Source organism: Anastrepha obliqua, chromosome 1 (genome assembly GCF_027943255.1).
Source record: "Anastrepha obliqua isolate idAnaObli1 chromosome 1, idAnaObli1_1.0, whole genome shotgun sequence".
NCBI lineage: Eukaryota > Metazoa > Arthropoda > Insecta > Diptera > Tephritidae > Anastrepha > Anastrepha obliqua.
Genome location: NC_072892.1, coordinates 180,331,318 through 180,354,196, shown reverse-complemented (window position 1 = coordinate 180,354,196; position 22,879 = coordinate 180,331,318). Strand labels below are relative to the sequence as shown.

The following is a 22,879-nucleotide window of genomic DNA, read 5'->3' as shown; positions in this document are numbered from 1 at the left end:
TTAAAAAACAGAAAAAAATTAAAACGAATTATGTTTTTTTGTTTATAATTTCAAACTAATTTTTTTTAATAATAACATATGGTAGGATAAGAAAAAAAATATTAGGTACGCAACTAACATAACATAACATCTAACATAACCCTAACTAACGTCATAAACCAAGCTTAGACATATGGTAAACAAACTGTTGTGTCACATTAGTGATTTTGTTTTGGTATCATATACTTTTGCTTTTGTGAAAATGGCTGATTTTGTGCCGAATAATCGTCATTTGTGGGAAGTGTTGATTTTCCTCTTTCATTCGAAAAAAAACGGCACCTGAAGCGCATCGAGAGCTACAAAAAGTTAATGGAGATGCTGCTTTAAGTGAAACAACGTGGCGAGATTGATTCCGTCGCTTCAATGACGGCGATTAATGATTATTAATGTTGACGACCGTCCGCGTAAAGGAAGGCCAAATACCTTCGAAGACGCTGAATTGGAGGCATTGCTCAATGAGCATCCGTGTCACACGCAAGAAGAGCTTCCTTCAGTATTAGGAGTTACCCGCCAATCCAAGCGATTGCATGCTTTGGGAATGATTCAAAAACAGGGGGCTTTGGTGCCTTATGAGTTAAAACCAAGGGATGTTGAACGTCGTTTTTTCGCCTGTGAACAACTGCTCCAGCGGCAAAGAAGGAAGGGTTTTCTTCATCGCATCGTGACGGGTGACGAAAAATGGATTCATTACAGCAATCGAAAGATAAGAAAGTCATGGGGACTGCTCGGTCATGCTTCTACGTCGTTGCCTCGGCCGATTATTCACGCTGCGTAGTTTATGCTATGTACATATTTGGTAGGACCAAGTTGGTGTTATTTATAATGAACTGTTAAAACCAAGCGAAACCATCACTGGGGATCGGTATCAACTCCAGTTCATGCGATTTTCTGTTAAAACATACCTGGAAACACTAAAATGGGAAATCCTACCCCACCCGCCATCCGATGCGCCGTCCGATAATCACCTGTTCCGATCGATGGCACATGGTCTAGCTGACCATCAGTTCCATTCATATGAAGACATCAAAAAATGGCTTGATCCGTGGATAGCCTCCAAAGATGAACAGTTTTACTGCGACAGTATACGAGATCTACCAGAAAGATGGGAAAAAATAGTAGCCAGCGATGGACAATACTTTCAATCATTCAATTGTAACCATTTTTTTTAAATAAAATTGTATTTTCATCAAAAAAAAAACAGTGAGAACTTAGTTGCGCTCCTAATATTTTAAAATTATTTTTCTTTTCCTTTATTATTATCGAAAAAATTAGTTTAAAATTATAATAATTTTTTTTTTTTTGTATAAATTTTTAATTTTCTAATTTAATATAATTTTTTTTTTTTAGTTTTTAATATATTATATAATTTTTTAATTTTAAAATTATATTTCTTTTATTTTAAACTACTTTTTAATAAAATTTTTTGTTGTAAAAATTTGTATGAAAATAAAAAGACCTTTGCCCATTTTTTCTTTAAGATTCGAATCAAATCTCGCAAGATCGACCATCTCGATCACTTTGCGCTGTAGCTACCGAATGAATGGTTTTGTGTGTGTATAACAACTTTTAAGTCCTTTAGTAAAAGTGTAGTTCTCTCCATCTGTGGAACAACATCAAGACACACGCCACTCGGTTAAATATCCAACACTGAATGCACGCGCGACTTACAAGTATTTTAAGATAGTTTGGAGAAATAGTAGATCCATTAATTTTGCGTAAAATTTTTACACAATAGATGATTTTTACGCGGTAGATAAACCCATGTACCGAAAAAATAATGGATTTTCTTTTCCTCTTACTTAATTAAACAGAAGTGTTGAAGTCAGTACTACTACGTCTATGACTATTTCCGCTTTGGTTATCTCCCATAGATTGGGTTCATGTCAGTGGAATCGCAAGTGGTAGGTATGTATTTTATGGCCTCTCGAAAACTCGGTAACCTTTCTTACTTTATGCCCGGATGTTGGCTCATGCATGGAAAAGAATTCCTCACCAATAAGTGTTGGCAACTTAAGAGTTTGTAAACCTAGGCTGTGTTGGTTGTTCTCTTTGCGACAGTATCAGCAGTGCCCATAAATGTTGGCGGAATACTGCTAAATAGGGTTTTGGGCATGTAAATCTCCGCTACGTAGTTCGCTATGAAACTGATAAATCTGACGTAGTGCTCACAGTGAGTTCTCTGTGCAGTCTTTTTCCAATGTTGTAGGCAATGTGACCCGAATTTGTCTGCTCAAATCTGCTATTCTTATACGTTTTCTTCCAATATTATCTTATGTCCTAAACGAAATAGGTTAGTTTTGAGCGATCAAATTGTCTTATTCTATCAACAGCTGATTTGGAAACACCTGCAATATCTCTGCTATCTTGCTTTGGTAATGGAGAATACATTTTTTTCTGTGGCAGCCTCGGCCTATGCTGGTAGACAAAATGTAGTAAAATTCAATTATCAGTATTACAACTACAGTAAAATAAAAAAAAGTAACAGTAAGAAAATGAAAAAAAAATTTAAATGTCTGTAATAATTTGGCAACCTACTGTACTTGGTGCGTATAAACACATACACGATCAGGAGCTTATGCATATACTATGTAGGTATATGTATGTAAGTATGGCTTGCGTTTCAAGTGGCAGCCCTTGAGTAAAACCAGAGAGCGCTGAATTGGAAGTTAGTCTCACACGTAATTTTGGTATTCTCCGCGTAATCAAACGACCGAAAATAGAATTTATGCAAATTGTTCACCTACTTTTTGTGAACACACAAACAAACGCAATGAGAAAAGAATCAAAAATTGGTGAAAGGTAGCCAAGCACACACTTACATACTTTTGAGACAACCCAGCAAACTAAATTTCCGAATAACCTGAATAGCAAAGATTTCGTAAAGATATTCCGCATGGAGAAAAAAATGCAGAAGGTGTGGTCAATATCAATTGGGCGAGTGTTCGAATACGTGAAATGACGTAACAGCTGAAGTTACTTGCTCTATTTTCTATAAAATTAATTATTTTCAGGTTATTAAAAACGTACTCTGATGCTTTCCATTTCAATTCAACCGGACTATTCGATTTTGATGTAACTCCAATATGTTGCTCTCTGGTCAAAATAATGACACACGTATTTTTTTGTTCGCCCGAAAAAAATTGTTTTCAAGATTTTTCGGCAATTTTGTTTTTCGGCTCAAAATCGATTTTTTTAATTATATAAGAATTTTTTTTTTTAATGCTGATAACTTAGTCAAAAATGCACCGATTTTAATGATTCTGAGTTCAAAATGATTGTCATTACTTGCACGAGCGACTTCATGTACAAACAATAGCAAAAAAGTACTATAGTTGAAAATTTTTTATTTTGCAAAAACACAAAAAGTGAGAGCATTACCCTGGAGCCAACTGTGTCGTATCGTCGTCGCGCTCAGCATTTTGACGTCAGTGAAACCACAATGCGGCGCACTTTAAAGGATGATTTACATTTTTTTTCGTATAAAGTGCAATTGACACAAAGAATATTGCCGACAGACCATTCACTTCGCTTGGAATACGACCAAATAGTCGCTCGAATGGTGACACTGAACCCAATTTTTGAAAGCAAATTTTAATGACTAACGAGGCACATTTTAACCTCTCTAGCAGCTTGAATAAACAAAATTACCGCATTTGGGGAACTAAGAATCCACACGAGATCCATGAAACGCCATTGCATGACCGGAAAGTAACTGTTTGGGCCGGCATTTGGGAAAACGGATCGGCCGATGGAAACCGATATCGATGAATGTTGACTCATTATGTCTGCCCGCAAATTCGTGTGAAAGGTTTAGACGGTTACTGGTTTTAACAAGACGGTGCACCATGCCACACTGCGAATGCAACAATTGAATTTCTGCAACGAAAATTCCCGGGGCGTGTAGTGTCAAAAAGAGGCGATATCGACTTTCCCCACAGATCACCTGACTTAACCCTGAAAAGTAAGGTTTACGCCAACAAGCCGCAGACTATTGGCCAGCTTAAGGCAAACATTCGTGCCGAAATCGACGCTATAAAACCCGAAATGCTTGACTAGTGATGACAAACGCAGAAAAAAGATCGCTCTTTGTGATTGCTAATAAAGGTGGAAACTTGCTTGATATTGTATTCAAAAAATAGTTTTAACAAATTGTAAATAACCAAACCAAATAAAAATACCTCACTTACACAAATTAGTGGTTTTTTTTTTCAAAGTTATTCAATGTTTTCATACCGACATAAAAGAGACGCACCCTGTATATTTTAGATAAACGCAACTTCGTCAATCGAAACAAAACCGAAGCCTGAAGCAGCCTCATATACGTCTTTTTGTATAACATACGAATTTAAAAAAAATACGGTTCCTTCATTGGTGTCATACATATACTTATCTGTGCTGCAAAATGCGTCTATAACTGTTCAAGATAGGCAAAAACGCTCTTATTAGAATCGAAATCTTTCTTAAAAAACTGGATATTTCACTTTTATTTGCTTAGTTATTGTTAGAGAACGAACGAGCCTCGACTTCAATTTCAGCCATATTCCGCCAAAAAGTTCAGTTCAGTTTTGGTTCGACTTCGGCACAAAAAAGCAGAACTTTGACAATACAGGTATAGGTATTTCCTCAAATTTGCATTGCTGAAAATTGTATAAAGCATTTGAAATGTTTTTTGAAGAATGATAGCCCACTTTTTATGTGGAAAGAAAAATTTGAAAGATCCATCTGCTCCTCGATCAAGGAGCAAGTGAGCGATTATCCTGTGCTGCAGGTCAGCTCTATGCCGATGGATGGTGCCGCTAGCAAGGTAAAACTGCTGAAATATATTGAGTTCGCAACTAAGTAATTGTGGATTTTTTTTAGAAAATCAAAAGCAATTTTTTCAAGGAACTTAATAACTTTATTCTGTAATGTATTGCCCATTTTGATCAACGACCTTTTGCCACCTTCCAGGCAGCATCATAACCCAACGTTCCTAAAATTTCTGGTTTTTATTAGCAAAAAACTGAATCAGGTACGATGTGATATCATCATCGTTATTGAAATTTTAATCATTCAGGGAGTTTTGTAAGGGTCGAAACAAAAAATAATCAGATGGTGCAAGGTCAGGCCTATATGGTGGACGTGGCAAAACATCAAAACCAAGCTCCAATAATTTTTGCCGAGTGGCCAAAGATGTGTGTGGCCTTGCATTGTCATGATGGAATACAATACTTTTTCGATTTGTCAATTCGGGCCGCTTTTCTTCAACTGCATTGTTTAATTTCATTAATTGTTCAATGTGGAAATCAGAATTGATCGTTCGGTTTGCTTTGACATCCCACCAAACTGACAACAAAACCTCCTTTTGATGAATATCAGCTTTTGATGTTGTTTGAGTTGGTTCACCTGACCTGCTCCACGATCTTTTCCGCTTGATATTGTTGTAAACAACAGATTTTTCATCGCCAGCTATCAGTCGTTTTAAAAATGGATCATTTTCATTAGGTTTCATTAGCAAATCGCAGCTGTTAAAGCAATGCGTTAAATGCGTTTCTTTCAATTCGTGAGGAACCCATGTATCGAGTTTTTGATCATAGCCAAGTTGTTTTAAGTGATTTTCAATGCATGAAGCTTCTCTGCAATCTCACGTGTTGTACTGTGGCGATCCGAATCGATTATTGCTTTGATTAAGGCGTCGTCAACTTCAACTGGGCGACCAGAGCGTTTTTCATCTTTGAGTGGAAAATCACCAAAACGAAATTTGGCAAACCAATTTTGACACTGCCGTTCTTTTAAGGCTTCTTCACCATAAACAGCACATAACTTTTTATGAGCTTGCGATGCGGTTTTCCCTTTACCGAAATAAAAAAGCAAAATATGACGAAAATGTTCCTTTTGATTTTCCATTTTCCCAACGAACGCCAAACGAAAACTACGCAACCGATCAAAAAACTTTTTTTACTGGTTGACAGCTGAACTGCCAACTATCAAATAACAAAATGTGTTTTACATAGTACAAATATCTGCAAACCTAAAAATTCAACTGAAGCCATCTATGAGTGAAATCCGCAATTACTTAGTTGCCAACCCAATATATTGCATATAGATATTTTGTAAACATAAGTTCGTGTTTTGCTAAATGCTGAAATTAATGTGATTGAGACCTTTTTGCCTTGTTTGCTATTTTATTAACAGAAATAAAATATTTTGTTTATTACTTGTCAGATGGGATCCGCTAATTGCAACCGTCATTTTTTAGTTTGAGAACTCACCTTGATGGTTTTTACATACGAAAGGGCCGTAGAGAGCATACCCGGACCCCGGGGGAAAATCCGGGCCCCGGGGGGAAATTGCAAATGCGGGCCCTTTCCAGTGATGTCTAATTCATATAAATACGTATAATCTCGAGTCCGGGCCTCTCTGAAAACTCCGGGCCCGGGGGAAAAAGTACCCGATCCCCCCCCTCTCGTCGGGCCTGACATACGAACTTACCGAAAAGATTTGCTTGGTACTGTTTTGAAAAGATATGTTGAGAGTTGAAAGAGATCACGAAAATTACAGATATTGATAGATGTGGGGTTACCCTGCGGCTGCTATCACATCTCTTGAGTGGCAGTGTTACCAGCCCTTGTCTGCCAGCAACCAGCCAGTGGCCTTTGCCAATGTAAGACAAGTCAAGCAAATGTCCCAAGTCAAAGTTGGCTGCAATAGTTGCCATCAAAAGGTAAGGATTTGACGTAGTGGTTTGATAAATTCATTGAAAAATGGACTTCGGTATGGACCAACTCCATGACAGGGAAAACGCAGACAGTTGCTATCTACATATACAGGGCCCGCCATCTATCGTTACGGATTTGAACTAGGTATTATTTGAAGAATGGTAACACTTAGCTGTCATCTGATTTGACAGAAAATTAGTTTTATTCTTCCGCTGAACGAAAATGGTTGTGTATACGCTCAAAGAACGCTGGGAAATATTGCGACATTACTTTGAAAATCATGGTAATAATGCAGAATGTATACGAAAATTACGTACGGCAATGGGAAGAAGAAAAGCTTTTCGGATGAAGCTCATTTCTACCTCGGCGGGTATGTTAACAAGCAAAATTGCCGCATTTGGGGCTCAGAAAACCCGCACGCACTCGAAGAAAAGCCGATGCATTCACAACGAGTCACTTTTTGGTGCGGATTTTGGTCGAGAGGCATGATTGGTCCATTTTTTCTTCGAAAATGAGCGAGGAGTGCCCGCAACCGTCAATGGAGAGCGTTACCGGGCCATGTTGAACGAATTCTTGTTCCGGGAAATTGAAGAGGAGGATATTGGTGGCATTTAATTCCAACAAGATGGCGCTACTTGCCACACAGCGAATGCTACGATCAATCTGTTGCGCACTGTCTTCGAAGATCGCATTATCAGGCGAAATTCTGATATCGTTTGGCCGCCTCGGAGCTGCGATTTGACGCCGTTGGATTATTATCTTTGGTGTGCCGTCAAAGACCAGTGTTATGCCAACAAACCAGCAACAATTGATGCATGGCTAGCCGAAGCAGCCATATGAATGAAGTTGTGTTCCATCATTAACCGGAAGGATTGTACTTCAAAATAAAAAAACAGTTTGGAAAAATATTGAATAGTTTCTTTTTTATAGCATTTTTAGTTCCGTAAAGTTATATGGCGGATCCTTTATATCTGGCCTTGGGCACTTCTAGTTTTGTCAGGCACCAAGGCGTGCATTCTTTGTTGGGTGTTTGGCCGCGTTCCTGCTCCTATGTGCGTATGTACGTCCTGATATTATTCAATAAATAGAGGGATCTACAGCTTCATACTGACACCAAACGGCAGTTGGTTTTTTATGAGCAGCCTTTTCGTGACAGAAATACACTCGAAGGTTTGTTATTGCCTGCCGATGGGCGACCGCTTTTAGAAAAAACTTTTTTAATAATTTGGTGTTTCATGCCGAGATACTGGATTCCGGGCACTTCCGAATGATGGTCATCTCGGCAAAGAAGTGGCATTACAATATTTTCCACAATTTTCGACGTGGGTTAGTAAGAGAAGAATGCATCGATAAACTAAGGCATTAGTCTAACCTTACTTTTTTTTAGTTACAAATCTTTACTTTTTAGTTCTCTCACTCGCTTTATCTACATTTACGTCAATCCGAAATCTTGTAAACTATCATTCTTGGCGCTACTCCATGCCCGCTATTTTACTAATATAGTTAGTTTGAAAGCAGTCGCGCAATGTGTAATGCTGAATTTTTTTCTAAATTTGGATACTCTAACGCTTTTACTGGAGGGTAAAGAATAATTGTCCTATTAACCTCAGGTTATGGACCGCTATTAATTGCTTCAATTCATCAATGACTGCCATTTACTTGAGCAGGAAGGAGGCCAGTTTTTAAAGCTACTGGTGCGAGGTGTAAAACGCATTCGTGGAGAAAGATTTCTGATTTTTAGCAAATTTTCATTTGTGCATGACCCTACATACGTACGCGTACATACAAAGTATACCAACACATGCAGATTTACTTGCGATCACCTGCAATTTAACCGGTTTATGGTGAATCCAATTGCAATCGCTCCCGGCGTAACTGCGAACAATTTAATTGAAAAGCCAGTGTCTTGCGCAAAATGCTTTTGCTTTCACTGCCATTTCCACAGATTTCCTCCAAAACATACAATTAAGCACACACACACTCGAGCCTGCAAATTTGCAGCAGCGTCACCTCCTACCTGCCATGAACTGCAACATCACGGCAATCGCTACGATTTCTCCCGTTTCGAAATGCATTTGCAACAGTTGCGCGTGAGACGTCAACGCCAACGGATGTGACATAGCCTACATTGCTTGCAAAAACAAATACGCACGATGCAACTAACATTCAAAGAGTTGGATAAAGACATTGCCGTGCGCATCGATGCGCTCTTTCCGAAAAAGGAGTGCTTCATTGAGGTGCTGCCCGGCCATGTGGTGCTGCCACGTAAATTTATGAACATTTCGGAGTCGATACGCGATTTGCCCATCTATGAGGACGATGTGTGGATGATCTCATATCCGCGTACTGGCTCAACGTGGGCACAAGAAATGATTTGGTTACTCGGCAATAAATTGGATTTCGAGGGCGCAAAGCAGATGCAACAGTTACGTTCGCCATTGATTGAGCTGTCAGCGCTGTTCAGCGAGGATCATCATGAGTGGGTCACGTAAGTAGAAGCGCGCGCCGCTAGAAGAATTTATAGTGCACATAATTTTTTTTTTTGTAAATTTTATAGCAACTCAATTGGTAATACCGTTAATGTCGTGCGCGATATGCCACGTCCACGATTTGGTCGTTCGCATCTTACATTGGATTTACTGCCGCGCGGATTTGAAACTGTCAAACCGAAAGTAAGTGGTGGGAAATTTAAACTAGAATAATCAACCCGCTTTTAACGGTAATCACACCTCCCCTCTTTCAGATCATATACACCGCGCGCAATCCCAAGGACCTGTGCGTCTCCTTCTACTACTACTGTAAGTTGGTGCATGGTTTGAAAGGGCCCTTCGATGATTTCTTAGACCTCTTTCTGGATGAACGTTCGCCCATGGGTTCCTACTGGAATCATGTCTTGCCCTTCTGGCATCGCCGAAATGAGCCCAATATCTTATTTTTGAAGTACGAGGATATGAAACGCGATTTGCCAAAAATTGTGCGTCGTTGTGCTGAATTTCTCGATATCGACTATCAACTCACCGACGAGGATTTGACACGGATTTGTGAACATCTGAAATTTGATAAAATGCAGATGAATCCTGCGGTGAATTTGGAGCCTTTGTTGAAGAATGTCGCCGATGGGCAAAACAATAACTCCGAAAATGTTAATAATGGCGAGAGAAGTAAATTCATTCGGAAGGGTGAAATCGGCGATTGGCGAAATTATTTTTCAACGGATGCAACAAAGCGCTTCGATGAGTGGATTGAGAGAAATTGCAAGGGGAGTGAGCTGGTTTTTGAGTATCAGTAACTTAAGTGGAATTGTGTGCAATAAATGCGTTAATATTTATATAAATTTACATATATCTGCATCTAGTGCGTACATATGTATGTACATCTATTTACAAGGGGAAATATGTAATTAAATGCAGTGAACTCATGATAATGTGAACTAATTAATGTCAATGCGAGAGGGGTCAAATTTACAAATGGCGGAAAAAATTAAAAAATTATTTACTGTAAGGTTTTGGTGTTCGTTTAAATTTCTGTGGTAATTTAATCTTACTCTCTTTCAATCAGTCGTTCTTCTGACGACAACGAAGTAGCATGCTTAGTGGTTACGCTGATTTCTTCGTATATCACCAACACAGTCTCATTTTTCGGTGGCCTCTGCTATTATATAAACAAAGAGCTGTCATATCCCGTATTACGTCAGTAAATCAGCTGAATTCTTAAAATTCGCTGTGAGCTGGTTATTATTATAGGCTCTGGCTTTGCCTGTTTTTCTTTACACAAAAATTTGAATACATATTGTACATATTTATACATTAAAGTTTACATATATACATACATTGATACATAAATACATTTTCATATTTAGGGATGTTACACATAAATTTTTGTACATTCCTGTACAATATAATGCATAAGTCTCATATCATTGTTGTGATTGATTTTCTGCTGAAATAGATATCAAACTTTCTGCCCATCGTTTTGGTGGTCTTCTTGGTCGTATTCTTCCTTCTGGTATCCCGCCTCGAGCTACTTTTATCAACCGTATGCTAGGGGCTCGTGTCACATGTCACGAGCATGGATCGTCTTCTGGCTCTTATGAATTTACAACGTCGGTCACCCCTGCCTGCGTTCTTATCTCCTCGTTTCTTATACGGTCTAGTCTAGAACAGCAGAAATATTCCCCATACATATACGGAGAATGCTGCTGCAGAAACAGCCCTGACCGGTTATAGATTCGGGTCGTTCCGGCAGCGTAGAGCCGACTATTGGGGGAACAACGACCTTAACGCCAGTTACTCTGCATAAGTACAAAGTCAAATGAGCCTCTAAATAAAAAAAGCTACAGTCTTTGCGAACACGCAACCGACGTTATCCTTAAAACTGATTTTTCGTTTATTAGTCCATAAAATTTAAAAAGCAAAAAAGTTTAACTTTTTTTATTATTTTTTTTTTTTATTTGAAAAGCGTTACAATATTTTTGAGTGTTTTGAAATTGGTATGCGGTATTTTTGTTATCGCTTTCATCGACACTGCTTTCATTGTTATTTTTTTGTTCCTTGTTCACTCCTCTCGGGAGCATAGAGCCTCGACAAGACTCAGTCTTGCGTTAGTTTCGTTAATCTATTTTGATTTCTGACAGCGTAGATGCCGCTACAAGTCTTAAATAGTGAGAATTTTAAGGATATTTTCCGTTGTTTTTTATTGGTATTGCCTTGCTGTAATTTGTGCCGTTGCTCCGGTTCTGGAATCGCTGCGTTTGTGCGGGTGATAAACGCTCGGAGTAGTGCCACGGTTTGTGCCCGGCGTTTACCGGTCGACCCTTCTCCGTTTTTTATAAATTTTGTCTATTTGTATTCTGTGCAAATGTTGTGAATTTATTTCGATATATATTCTTTCTCTCTCCCTCTCTCATTCTCTCTCGGGTCTCTCCCTCTTTCTTTGTCTGCCTTGAAAGTTTCACTTTTTTATCGCTACGCTAGACGCACTTTGTTTTTTTTTTTGTTTTTTTTTAGAAACATGGAAAGTAGGTAAATTTGGAAAAGTGCGAAAACCGGGCTAGTGCACTTATGCTAGACTACCGAGCCGTTATTAGAAGTTTTCCATTTTCTAATTCGACTGAACATACGCAGATTTTGAAATTTATATGTATATAGGTTTAAGTTTTCAATTGTGAATGTCTTTCAGCGGAACGTAGCCTAAGAAATCAAGCGATAAAACCGAAGAAATGCCATTTTCTGTTATTTTGAAGTCTATAAACTTTATAATGCTCAACGCGTGAACTTAAGATGGTTGTGCAAGTTTTTTTCATTTACTTTCAACCAACTTTTTCCTTTGGGGCCCAAAACAGCTTGACCGGCAGGACTTGAGTCGTAAAAAGCTTTATACCGAATACATTTGGTTTAGTTTGCTCATATAAATACTCGAGCCTGTGATGTGCTTAGTACGCAGTTTTTCCAAAATACCCTCAACTTTATTTGAATATTTGCGTTGTCAGGTCATTCCTGAATAAATTGGACAAAATTGAATAAATTGGATTGTAGACAATTTGCGCAAGTCGTTGCTAAAACCTCCGAATAATACCTTCAACAACGCAGCACTCTCTGCGCGCCAATTATATTGAACAGTTGGCAACAAAATGGATGCCCGATGTTTGCCCTCTAAAGCGTTGATATTATGCATAATTGTTTTTGCGGCAAAGTCCTTCGAAGAACACCCAGTTTTCATTTATAGACTGAGCTGCAATTTCGAAGATTTTCTTACTAACTATTTTGGTGACAATTTCTTTGTATGACCAAAAAACAAATTAACAAATATCGGCCGTCACATAAGAGAACAATTTTCAAATTACTTTAGTTCACCGACTGGGGAAATGTCATGGCCATATACGCCCTCCATCGTTACTAATTTAATAAAATAATGTCATCTTCGTCTTCAGTCATCATTTTCGGCAGACGCCCGGTCCGTAAATATGAAAGCTCATACTTTATCACAAGCCACATCCATGATATCCTTATTGTGGGCCATCCCATAAACATGGGTATTTTCAATAGATAATATTAATTTCGCACATTATTTTAAAATGTAAATGAAATTAATTTAAGTTTGCGGCGATCCACACAAAACCCATAGAGGAAGCCCCTTCGGATAATCGGAAACTACTTTTTTGTCGGATCCGATTAGAAAAAATGGTCGTGTGTGTGCGGGTGTAACGATGCATGCAAAACAGATAGAAAGAACACCTTCGACTAATCGGAAACGACTTTACGGTCGGGTCCGATGCTCTGAAGTTCCGCTTTCCTTTCGAACCGGAAAGGCAGCAAATCGAATATTTAAAATAAATAAATAAATAACTGGCGCGTACACTTCTGTTAGGTGTTGGGCCGAGCTCCTTCTCCTATTTGTGGTGTGCGTCTTGATGTTTTTTCACAAAAGGAGTGACCTAAAGTTTTAAGCCGAAAAAAGGTTTTTCTGAGGAGCTTTTTCATCACAAAAATCGAATGCTTAGGGATTTCTAATTCTCTCCCATTATGCTTACAACTTCAGGTTGTCGGAATCGATTCAGATCAAAGGTTTGCGCATTTTTGTCAAGGGTTTATTCAGCTCAAGCTGATGGCTGTGTGAGTGTTTAGATGAAAAAGTGTAAAGGCCCGTCTACATACAGCTTTGACATTGAGTTGGCATTCGCGTCTTTTTGACAGCTGGCTATGAATACATGCATTCATATGAAGACCTTTACTAAACCTTTTTTTCATTTTTAAGTTTTATTTTAATACTTATTCAACGGGAGAAATATTTTTTCGCCATCGATGAAAATTTCTCTTAATATTTACTTTTTTGTTATTTTTTTGGAGTCTATGAGAAGTGTTGTTTCGATTTTTATTTAACTTTTTTTATAATCTTTAGGTTTTATTTTAATATTCATTATACGGCAGAAACATTTTTTTCGTCGTCGATGAAATATTTTATTTATTTTTATTGTTTTTAATTTTAAATTCATTTTAAATTTTTTTAGTTTTTAATTATTTTATGTCCATTACGGGGCAGAAAGATTTTTTGTGGGTCTATGGGATTTTTTCTTAATTTTTTTTATTGTAATTTATATTTTTTGAGCAACGCCAAAGCAAAGCGAAAAGATGGCCAACTGTCATCCTTTCGCATGAGTCGATAATCAGATGTAAAAATAATAAAATAATAAAAATAAATAAAATAATTTCAAACATTTCAAACCCGAGTTAAGTATATTATAAATTTAGTAAATGCAATTATTATTGTAAATTTTACTAAATTATAAAAAAAATTTCACTAGCTTTATTTTGCATAATTTATCCATTTTTTAGGCTAAAGCGCTGAATTTCTCGCGTTGCATCAAAGCGAAACAATTTTGTTTTGTCCTAAATTGTAATTTTTTTTTAAAGTACTCTGAACTGTCAATTTTTGATTATAGGTTTTGACATTCTAGAGACCTAAAACAAGAACAAAATGCATTGCTCTACTGTTGTTACCTATTTAGCGAGCCTTGGGTAGAGCTAAGAAAAATTAAAGCTGTGAACGAGTTCGTTAAATTATTACCCAACTAGAGAAAACTCCGAAACCACTGGGAAATGTCGGCTATGCAGCGGGCGTTCCGTGTGCAATGATTTTTTTTTAGCAATTTTTATAATAATCGAAGAGCAATGACACAAAATTTAGTATATTGCAAAAAATTACCAATTCACCGTTTTGCTTTCATACTTATATGCATACATTCAATAAAAGCAAACAAATTCAAATTTAAAAAGAAAACATTTAGGTTGTCACACATTTAGCTGCTTTTTACCTAACTTGAAGCTGTAAACCTCCAGGGAAATGCCAGTTTAGGTACTAAAATTTAGAAGCACACAGCCATAATCTAATCTTAAAGTCTGTTCAATGTTTGTATGTCTCGAAGTGATCAAAGTCACCTAACTATACTCAACCACTTAATTGTACAGCAACACTTTATTAAACTGTTTGGGGGTCCCCTTAAGTACTCGATGAAAAAATTATCTCAGTGGTCACAATTAATAACCGATTAAGATGAATTATGAAAGATTTCAGTTTTAGTTGTGCCTTTTTACTAACAAGGCTCATATTAGGTGAAAGTCCTACCTCCTTCGCATATAATTTGATCAAAATATATTGATTTAACATATGGGCTTTTTTATAATTCTTGCTACTTAAAGCTTTTTTTCTGGAAAGTATGATTTTCGACTTAGCCGGTTTTTGGTTGTTGCCACATACATATATTATGTATCTAATATTTCAAATTCAGTTCGATATGCACTTTATAATATTTTATTAAAGCATACCCTATTCATTCCTCACTCATGGCTCATTCACGTAAAGTTTGATAACAATTAGGGCACTAAATTGACCCATTATAAATCGAGATACGTAAACTCAATTTTGGTCATAGATTACGGATATGTTTTCCTCTTTCTTTACATCGTGATTCACACACTACTTATACATGGTGCAAAGAATTGAGGAGATGTGGCCAATAACAGACCGTTATCCGGCTCTCACCGAATTTGACAGAATCAGCTGAGGAGCTGACGTAACTGCGGTCACAAAGCGGTTTGTTTACGAAAATACTAATACTGCGTTGGTGATACACATAACAGAAGTGAAACTTTCAAGGCAGACAAAGAAAGAGGGAGGGAGCCGAGAGAGAGAGAGAGAGAGAGAAAGAATATATGTATATCGAAATAAATTCACAACATTTGCACAGAATACAAATAGACAAATATAAAAAGCGGAGAAGGGTCGACCGGTGTAGGTAAACTCCAGACACAAACAACGTTGGCAACAACGCACAAACGCAGCGATTCCAGAACCGCAGCAATGGCACAAATTACCGCAAGGCAATACCAATAATTTCGACGCCGGAATGGATAGCACTTTATAGTAAGCACAAACACTAAGCAGGAATCGGAAATAAGCGCCAAAAAGTAGGCACCAAAAAAGAAGTCAAAAAAATTAGGACCAAAAAAGGCCCCTAACAATAGGCACCAAGGAAATATAGCGCCAAAAAGTAGGCACCAAAAATAATTTTCCTACGAGTTTGCATCAACAAACAAGCGCCAAAATGTAGGCAGTATTATTTCTCACTAGAAATTAGCAACCACAAAGAAAAACTCAGTTAAAATAGCCTAAAATGTATCTAAGATATATATAAGATATAGCTCTCTCTCTCTCCTTTTCCTCTACGTTATATCTTTTTTCTCTCTCGCGGAACGAAAACGCCCAAAACGTTACATGGCCTTGAAATTTTACTCGCACTTCGTTGACGTCTGAGCAACGAATGATTGGTCTAGTGTGTAGATATGTGTGAAATGATCGTTAGTTGGCTAATTCCCTGGAAGCGGCCACCGAAATTTCCCCATAGCTATGGCCCAAATTTGGTAAATCTAGCACCCTTGCTATTGATACACCTTACAAGGATAGTATAACTATTCTACTGATAATTTTCATCAAAATCACATTTCGCTACATTGCTTCATAAATATAACCCATACCAGGTTATATTTTAACTTTTCAAACCTCTTAAGGTACAAAGAGAACCAAATCGCTGAGCAAATTTCAATGTTGGTATTATTATTTTTTTAGTTGTTGTAACAACATACATATATGCTGCTCATAAATATTTAGGGAAAATGTAGGGCCCAACGAGTTCCTTCAACATCGAATTATTTTTCGTCAATCCAAACATCGCCACATTTATTGAACTCGTACCGTTCGCTTTTAAGTTTCTGCAACATGCATGCAACCCTGCGTCGCACGGTTTGAAAGGTGGCAAACAAAAGGAAAATGCAAGCGTTTGAATGGATCAACGCGCAAGCAAAAAGCATCAAAACACAACGGACATCACAAACGATTGGACGTAAAAACTCGGTGTTTTTTTTTAGTTAAACAAAGTGCAAATCCAGTACATCAGTACAAAGTGACTCATCTTCAGTGAGATCCTCAAAGCAGCTCATATTTCGGCATACTCAACACCAAGTCCTTTGTTGTATCATTAGACACGGTGCAGCAAATCATTTCGCAACAATGAACATATCTGAGGATCAAGTGGGTACAACAAACGATATAACTGACGCTTTCGGTTCGCTTGGTGCGCCTTCACCTTCGAATAGCAGCGGTTATTATGCTGGCGCTAGTGGCGGTAGTGGTGCTTCGGGCAGTGGCGCTATAGGCCAGCTTGCAAATGGTTATGGCAGTAGTTATCACAGTTACACCGCCCGCATGGTCACTGATCGACACGCAGCGGAATATAATATGCGTCATAAGAATCGTGGAATGGCACTTATTTTCAATCACGAAAATTTCGAGGTACCCACGTTGAAGTCACGCGCAGGCACCAATGTCGACTGTGATAATTTGTCGCGCGTACTCAAGCAGCTGGACTTTGATGTGAAAGTATTCAAAGACTGCAGCTTAAAACAGTTGAAGCAACATATAGAATGGGCCGCACAACAAGATCATAGGGACAATGATTGCATTTTGGTTGCCATACTCTCACATGGTGAACTTGGCTATATTTACGCAAAGGATGTGCAATACAAATTGGATCAAATATGGGCCTACTTTACACCGCAGCACTGCCCTAGCTTGGGAGGCAAACCCAAACTCTTCTTCATACAGGCCTGCCAAGGTGATCGACTCGATCCAGGTGTGACTATGAAGCGGGCGAGTCGTACCGAAACCGACGGGGAGTCGTCCATGAGCTATAAAATCCCGTTGCATGCTGATTTCTTGATTGCTTACTCAACTATACCAGGATTCTACTCGTGGCGCAATACGACTCGCGGCTCCTGGTTTATGCAGTCACTGTGTGCCGAGTTGGCAGCCAATGGTAAACGCCTAGATATACTAACATTATTAACGTTCGTGTGCCAACGTGTTGCAGTTGACTTCGAGTCTTGCACTCCAGACAATCCAGAAATGCATCAGCAAAAGCAAATTCCATGCATTACCACAATGTTAACGCGAATTTTGCGTTTCAGTGATAAAACTGCATTGCGTTAAATGCAATAGTTCTTCTATAAATCTATTTATATACATATATATTATGTCAACGAACAAATCCAGCGAACGTGAACTTATAAGGAATTTCGACGTCACTTCAGATTTTAGTCTTAAGTAATATTCAAATTTTATATTTAATTGCTATTGGGCATTTGGTATTTTTCATCAATTTATTCTTTTAGTATAATTAACCTTCATGAAGATTATAAACGAACATGCATTTAAGTGCTACTATATGCTCATGTCAATTTCTCCTTGTATTCTCCGTCCCCTAAATCATTAATTAGGGTGTCGTTTCAAACGGAACTAAGTATTGCATATAGTAAGCACCTTTTAAGTGCTGATAGAAGTAGTTTAGATATTTTTATACTTGTATGACGTATAATGTCCAAATTTTGCATTTCTACTTTTGTAGTCAAGTTTTATCCCCATATGCGTATCTACATATGAGAAAGTCTGCCATGTACTATATTTGTAAGTCCCATTACAAATAAACGCATTTTTTAACATCAACACTCGTTTTTTACATAGAAAATTCCTTAAATGTTTTGCTTAAAGACCCTGACCTCGAGATAATGCCGTTTATGGGGAAGATGCAGTATTCTGTCGTTTCTAACGTAATTGGATGACAATGATATTGAATTAAATAAGTCACCAACACCAAATTTGTGCAAAATCAAACAGTTTTGCACATACACTAATTTCATGAGTTAGAATAGTTTTTGTTGTAGCAGCATAAACATTCCCCATACATATACGGGGAATGCTGCTGAAGTGACAGTCATTGCCCGGATATAAATACGGGCCGTTCCGGTTACGTAGAACCGACTGTCGTGGGAACGAGTTAGAATAGTATTAATCAATGCTTAAACTTACATATACCAGTAAAGTCACGAATCGCAAAGTCAATTAAAAGATTTAATTAGCTGTTCCATTTTCTATCTAAATATATATGTATATGTATTTATTATCTACTGCCAATTGATTATACACAAATACAGCAACACAAGCACATATAGCAAATTAGAGGTGTGGACGTTTTTTTTAATTTTCCATAAATTTTAGGAATAAAAAATAAAGTTTGGTTAAAAAAATTCAGAATATCTTTTGTAAATGCACTTTTTGACTTTCATTGGATTAATTTAATTCGTGTTTAGACGTGGCCGCCTTCCTTCAACTTGCCGACAAGCGCATCTACATCAGGCACCACAGCGCCTGCCTGGCGTACAGGTGGTTCCTCGACGGAGACGATTTCGATGCGTGGTGTTGTATCGATTCCCAAGTCTTTGGGTGTAGTTTTCTTCAATGGCTTTTTCTTAGCTTTCATGATATTTGGCAACGTGGCGTAACGTGGTGTATTCAAGCGCAAATCAGCGCTCAGCACAGCTGGCACCTTAGTTTTTATGGTCTCTAGACCACCGTCGATTTCCCGCGTGATAGTCAAACCAGCATCACTTTTTTCGACTTTATTACAAAATGTACCTTGTGGCCAATCTAAGATGGCGGCGGTCATTTGCGCTGTCTGATTGCTATCATCGTCAATGGCCTGCTTGCCCAAGATTACCAAATCGGCTTTCTCATCTAAGGCTAATTTCGCTAGAATTTTGGAGACGTGAATTGGTTGCAATAAGTCGTAATCTTTGCCCGACACCTCAACATGCACGCCACGATCGGCACCCATTGCCAACGCTGTACGTATTACTTCCTGAGATTGTGTTGGCCCCACTGAAACTGCTATGACTTCAGTGGCGATTTTCTTCTCCTTCATTTTGATAGCCTCTTCCACCGCGATTTCGTCGAAAGGATTCATTGAATGTTTAACTCCCTCGGTGACCACACCAGACTTGTCGGGCTTTACACGAACCTAAAAAAAACATTTTATTAAAATAACGGGCATCAAAATTCTTAAAGCAGTGAACAGAATACATCTTAGCCTAGTTGCTGCGCTGCTGATTACGCAAAACGCAACAAATCAGATGATAAGGGCTAAAAAACAGATCTCATTCAGGAAGAAATTGATTTATTTTGGTTTATGTACCTTCACGGCATAGTCAATAACGCGCTTCACGCCAACCAGGACACGAGCCATATTTTAATCGTTGATTATAAAACTCAAAATAGGCACTTGAGAGAATTAATTTATTCAATAAACTTTTCACGATCTAGTCTACAAAAACAAGATAACAAAAAGTGACAGGTCCAAAGGTTGAGCGCTCAATGGTATTGCCAGCTAAAAAAATGGTATTTCTATCAAAGTCTATCGATTGTTATAATTTGTTTAATTTTCTAAATCACATTTTTAGTAGTAATCTTATAAGACCTTTATAAAAATTTCAAGTTGTTAGTGATAGTCGAATTAGATAAACGACTTCAGCAACTATCCCTACAGGATGTTTATATCGTCGATTTCATATTTTGGAAACTCGATAATTGAGTTTATGTTACTATCTGATGTTTTGTGCTCAAAATAGTCGATTACTCAAAAAGTGACAACAGCAAGAACTGAGCTCCCAATACCGAAGCAGTGATACCGAAGTAAACGATTTTCTGAACGTTCGCGTCACGTTCGAAAGCGGATTGGTTTTTGTAAATTACTTTGTTTACTTTAGCAGAACTTTATAAAATATTTTATCGAATTTCATTTTTTATTTTTATTTAATTAATGTGGTATCTTATCTCGGGCTAGCATAAGACAATGCTCTGAAGAAATTGAAAATACGTATGAGCTGAATAAAAGGAAAAAAATTATTTGCGTATTCTAGGCGTCCAGACAGTTATAAAAAAAAATAATTTTTAAGCAACTCCTGTTAGTGTCAGTGAAATGTCACCGAATGGGACATTTACGACAAATCATTTTCCAAATTTACTTTTTTCGAAAAATCTTAGACAAAGTCAAGCTGGGAATTGTGAATGTGTAAGTAAAAAATTGCTATTGCCTTTGCAAAACTGTCCTATGTAAACGCCAAGTGCAAGGCTGTGTGCGAGTGCATCCTGAATCATTACAAAGCGTCGGTAACGCAGTGTGGAATGACAACATAATTTTTTTTGAATATACTTTTTTAGCCTAAGTTAAACTGTCTAATTAATTTTGTTTCTGCAGTTTTTATAATCTTACTCATTTATTTGATAAAAGCAAGTAAATTCAAATTTAAAAGCCAAAAATTAGGTTGTAAAATTAACTCGCAAGGTTTAGATGCTCTCTTCCTAAATTGATGGAATACTGGAAATCTCCACTGGAATATTAGCATTTAGTGCTTTATTTAAAAAGCGTATTCGATTTAAAATGATTGTGTTCACCCTGTAACAGAACAGCTGGTTTCTGACACGTTAATCATTCAAAACAAATCGAATACGTAAATAAAGAAATGAGCTCCGAAGTTGTGGCAAAAAAACTAAAAATAAGTGAAAATGTCTGTGAGGATAATCCAAATTGCGCACATTGGGTGCAGCGCAAGAAACGTTTCTGTAAAATGACAGTGAAGGCGGGGCAGAAGTATTGTGGGGAGCATCAGCCAGCGGTTGAGTTGCAAACGCCGCAAGATACAACCGCATGCGATGATAACGTGCGCATCCCATGCCCATTAGACGCCAAACATACAGTATTTAAGAAAAAACTACAAAAGCATCTTAAAATTTGTAATGCGCGCGACAAAGGTGATTCCCCGGCTTACATAGAAAAAGGTATAAATACAGATGCGGAAACTAATGCGTGCCCCGATTATAGCAAACTAAGGATACACGATTTACCTGACGAAGAATTCTACAAAATAGTAGCAACTGTAAAAGAGCTTTATGCCAAATATGTCGAAAATACCATCGAAGCTGTGTGCTTGCAGCATAAGTTATTGGACGAGGAATTGGCAAAATCTGAATATGGCCCTGAGGCGAGAAAACACATCATACAGGCAGCCGCACTACTGGGAATACTTGACAGCGAACAACAATTGCAACCAAGCACAAGTTATATAGAGTTTGGTGCCGGAAAGGGTCATCTTGCCTTTTATTTGGCTCAATTGCTGGAATCACTACCTGCTTCTCAGGTAGTGCTTGTTGACCGCATGTCTCTGCGTCACAAAAAAGACAATAAGATCGAAGATCGGTCGTTGGTACACCGCATACGTGCTGACATTGCTGACTTTCGAATGGCCAGTCTGGAACTGCTGCAGCGCACTCGGCGCTGTGTAGCGGTATCGAAGCATTTATGTGGTGCTGCTACAGATTTGACGTTGCGTTGTATAACGCAACCTGGTTGTGAGAATGCAGATAAAAAAGCGCCAGATACTGAATTCGTACTCATAGCACTTTGTTGTCACCATCGCTGCGATTGGCAAAGCTATGTGGGCAAAAGCTATTTCCAGGCACATGAATTGACGAGTCGAGACTTTGCTGTCATTACTAAAATGGCTAGTTGGGCAATTTGTGGCACCGGTATGAGCCGTGAGCGCAGGCGCGCGCTGGAGGAACAATCACAAAAACCCGAAGATGTAGTGGATGCCAACGTCACGCAGCGATTGTGTTTGGCTGAGCGAGAACGTGTTGGTGACATGTGCAAACGTATACTTGACTATGGGCGGCTGCAATATTTGAGAGAGCATGGCTACGAAGCTGTTTTAAAGTACTACGTAGCACGCGATGTGACATTGGAAAATGTCTGCCTGCTTGCAAGAAAAGTTGGGTAAGTATGAAATAAATTTTATTTCGGTTGATTTTTTTCACAATAAACTTTTTTTCAGTGCTTCTAAATGTCACGGGGATGGAAAGGAATGCTCCAGCTCTCAAAATTAAGGATGTCTGTCTAGTTGTTAGCACTTAAATTAATTGAGATATACAGAATTTTAAATATAACACCAAAACTAAAAGTTCGTAGCTTTTTGCGCAATGCCTAAATGTATGCAATAATTGTGTGCTCAATCGCTAATGGAGCATCAAGCAACATCTTGCGAGGTATTTTTGTTATTTATGTATATCTTTTTTTATTTGGTGCCTATCATATTTTTAACAAGTATAATATTATTTTTAAATCGTTAGGTATAATTTATTTCATTGAAATTAAAGCAAGAACAAACTCGGCTGTTTGGGCTTACAAATCTTGTTGATCCCGC

General features: G+C 37.9%; 4 protein-coding genes across 5 annotated transcripts; 3 read left to right on the top strand and 1 right to left on the bottom strand.

Annotated features, from left to right (window-relative positions):
- Window positions 1-8,890: 8,890 nt before the first annotated feature.
- Window positions 8,891-10,076, top strand: LOC129235528 (luciferin sulfotransferase). 2 transcript variants are annotated; one of them, XM_054869417.1, is made up of 4 exons: window positions 8,891-9,225; window positions 9,295-9,409; window positions 9,481-9,849; window positions 9,895-10,076. In XM_054869417.1, exons 1-4 carry the CDS (start codon window positions 8,891-8,893, stop codon window positions 10,024-10,026), a joined length of 951 nt encoding a protein of 316 aa, XP_054725392.1. In that variant the 3' UTR covers window positions 10,027-10,076. The 2 variants fall into 2 exon arrangements, with proteins under 2 accessions (XP_054725392.1, XP_054725391.1); XM_054869416.1 differs by having other exon boundaries at window positions 9,481-10,076.
- A 6,431-nt stretch (window positions 10,077-16,507) lies between these two features.
- LOC129242571 (caspase) lies at window positions 16,508-18,290 on the top strand. The gene has a single exon (XM_054879301.1). It carries the CDS (start codon window positions 16,800-16,802, stop codon window positions 17,775-17,777), a length of 978 nt encoding a protein of 325 aa, XP_054735276.1. The 5' UTR covers window positions 16,508-16,799; the 3' UTR covers window positions 17,778-18,290.
- A 416-nt stretch (window positions 18,291-18,706) lies between these two features.
- On the bottom strand, window positions 18,707-20,015 carry LOC129242581 (electron transfer flavoprotein subunit beta). Its single transcript, XM_054879311.1, has 2 exons — window positions 19,816-20,015; window positions 18,707-19,641 (listed from the first exon to the last, which is right to left on the bottom strand). The coding sequence occupies exons 1-2, from the start codon at window positions 19,864-19,866 to the stop codon at window positions 18,931-18,933; spliced, it is 762 nt and encodes a 253-aa protein (XP_054735286.1). The 5' UTR covers window positions 19,867-20,015; the 3' UTR covers window positions 18,707-18,930.
- A 1,089-nt stretch (window positions 20,016-21,104) lies between these two features.
- On the top strand, window positions 21,105-22,639 carry LOC129235527 (tRNA:m(4)X modification enzyme TRM13 homolog). The gene is made up of 2 exons (XM_054869415.1): window positions 21,105-22,452; window positions 22,511-22,639. The coding sequence occupies exons 1-2, from the start codon at window positions 21,143-21,145 to the stop codon at window positions 22,560-22,562; spliced, it is 1,362 nt and encodes a 453-aa protein (XP_054725390.1). The 5' UTR covers window positions 21,105-21,142; the 3' UTR covers window positions 22,563-22,639.
- The last annotated feature ends 240 nt before the right edge of the window (window positions 22,640-22,879 follow it).

Coding starts and splice junctions, on each gene's coding strand:
- LOC129242581 (XM_054879311.1), bottom strand. CDS start 19,866: ATGGCTCGTGTCCTGGTTGGCGTGAAGCGCGTTATTGACTATGCCGTG. Junction 19,642..19,815: donor TTATTGACTATGCCGTGAAG/GTACATAAACCA, acceptor TGTTTTTTTTAG/GTTCGTGTAAAGCCCGACAA.
- LOC129235527 (XM_054869415.1), top strand. CDS start 21,143: ATGAGCTCCGAAGTTGTGGCAAAAAAACTAAAAATAAGTGAAAATGTC. Junction 22,453..22,510: donor CTGCTTGCAAGAAAAGTTGG/GTAAGTATGAAA, acceptor ACTTTTTTTCAG/TGCTTCTAAATGTCACGGGG.
- LOC129235528 (XM_054869416.1), top strand. CDS start 8,891: ATGCAACTAACATTCAAAGAGTTGGATAAAGACATTGCCGTGCGCATC. Junction 9,226..9,294: donor GATCATCATGAGTGGGTCAC/GTAAGTAGAAGC, acceptor TAAATTTTATAG/CAACTCAATTGGTAATACCG. Junction 9,410..9,480: donor TTGAAACTGTCAAACCGAAA/GTAAGTGGTGGG, acceptor CCCCTCTTTCAG/ATCATATACACCGCGCGCAA.
- LOC129242571 (XM_054879301.1), top strand. CDS start 16,800: ATGAACATATCTGAGGATCAAGTGGGTACAACAAACGATATAACTGAC.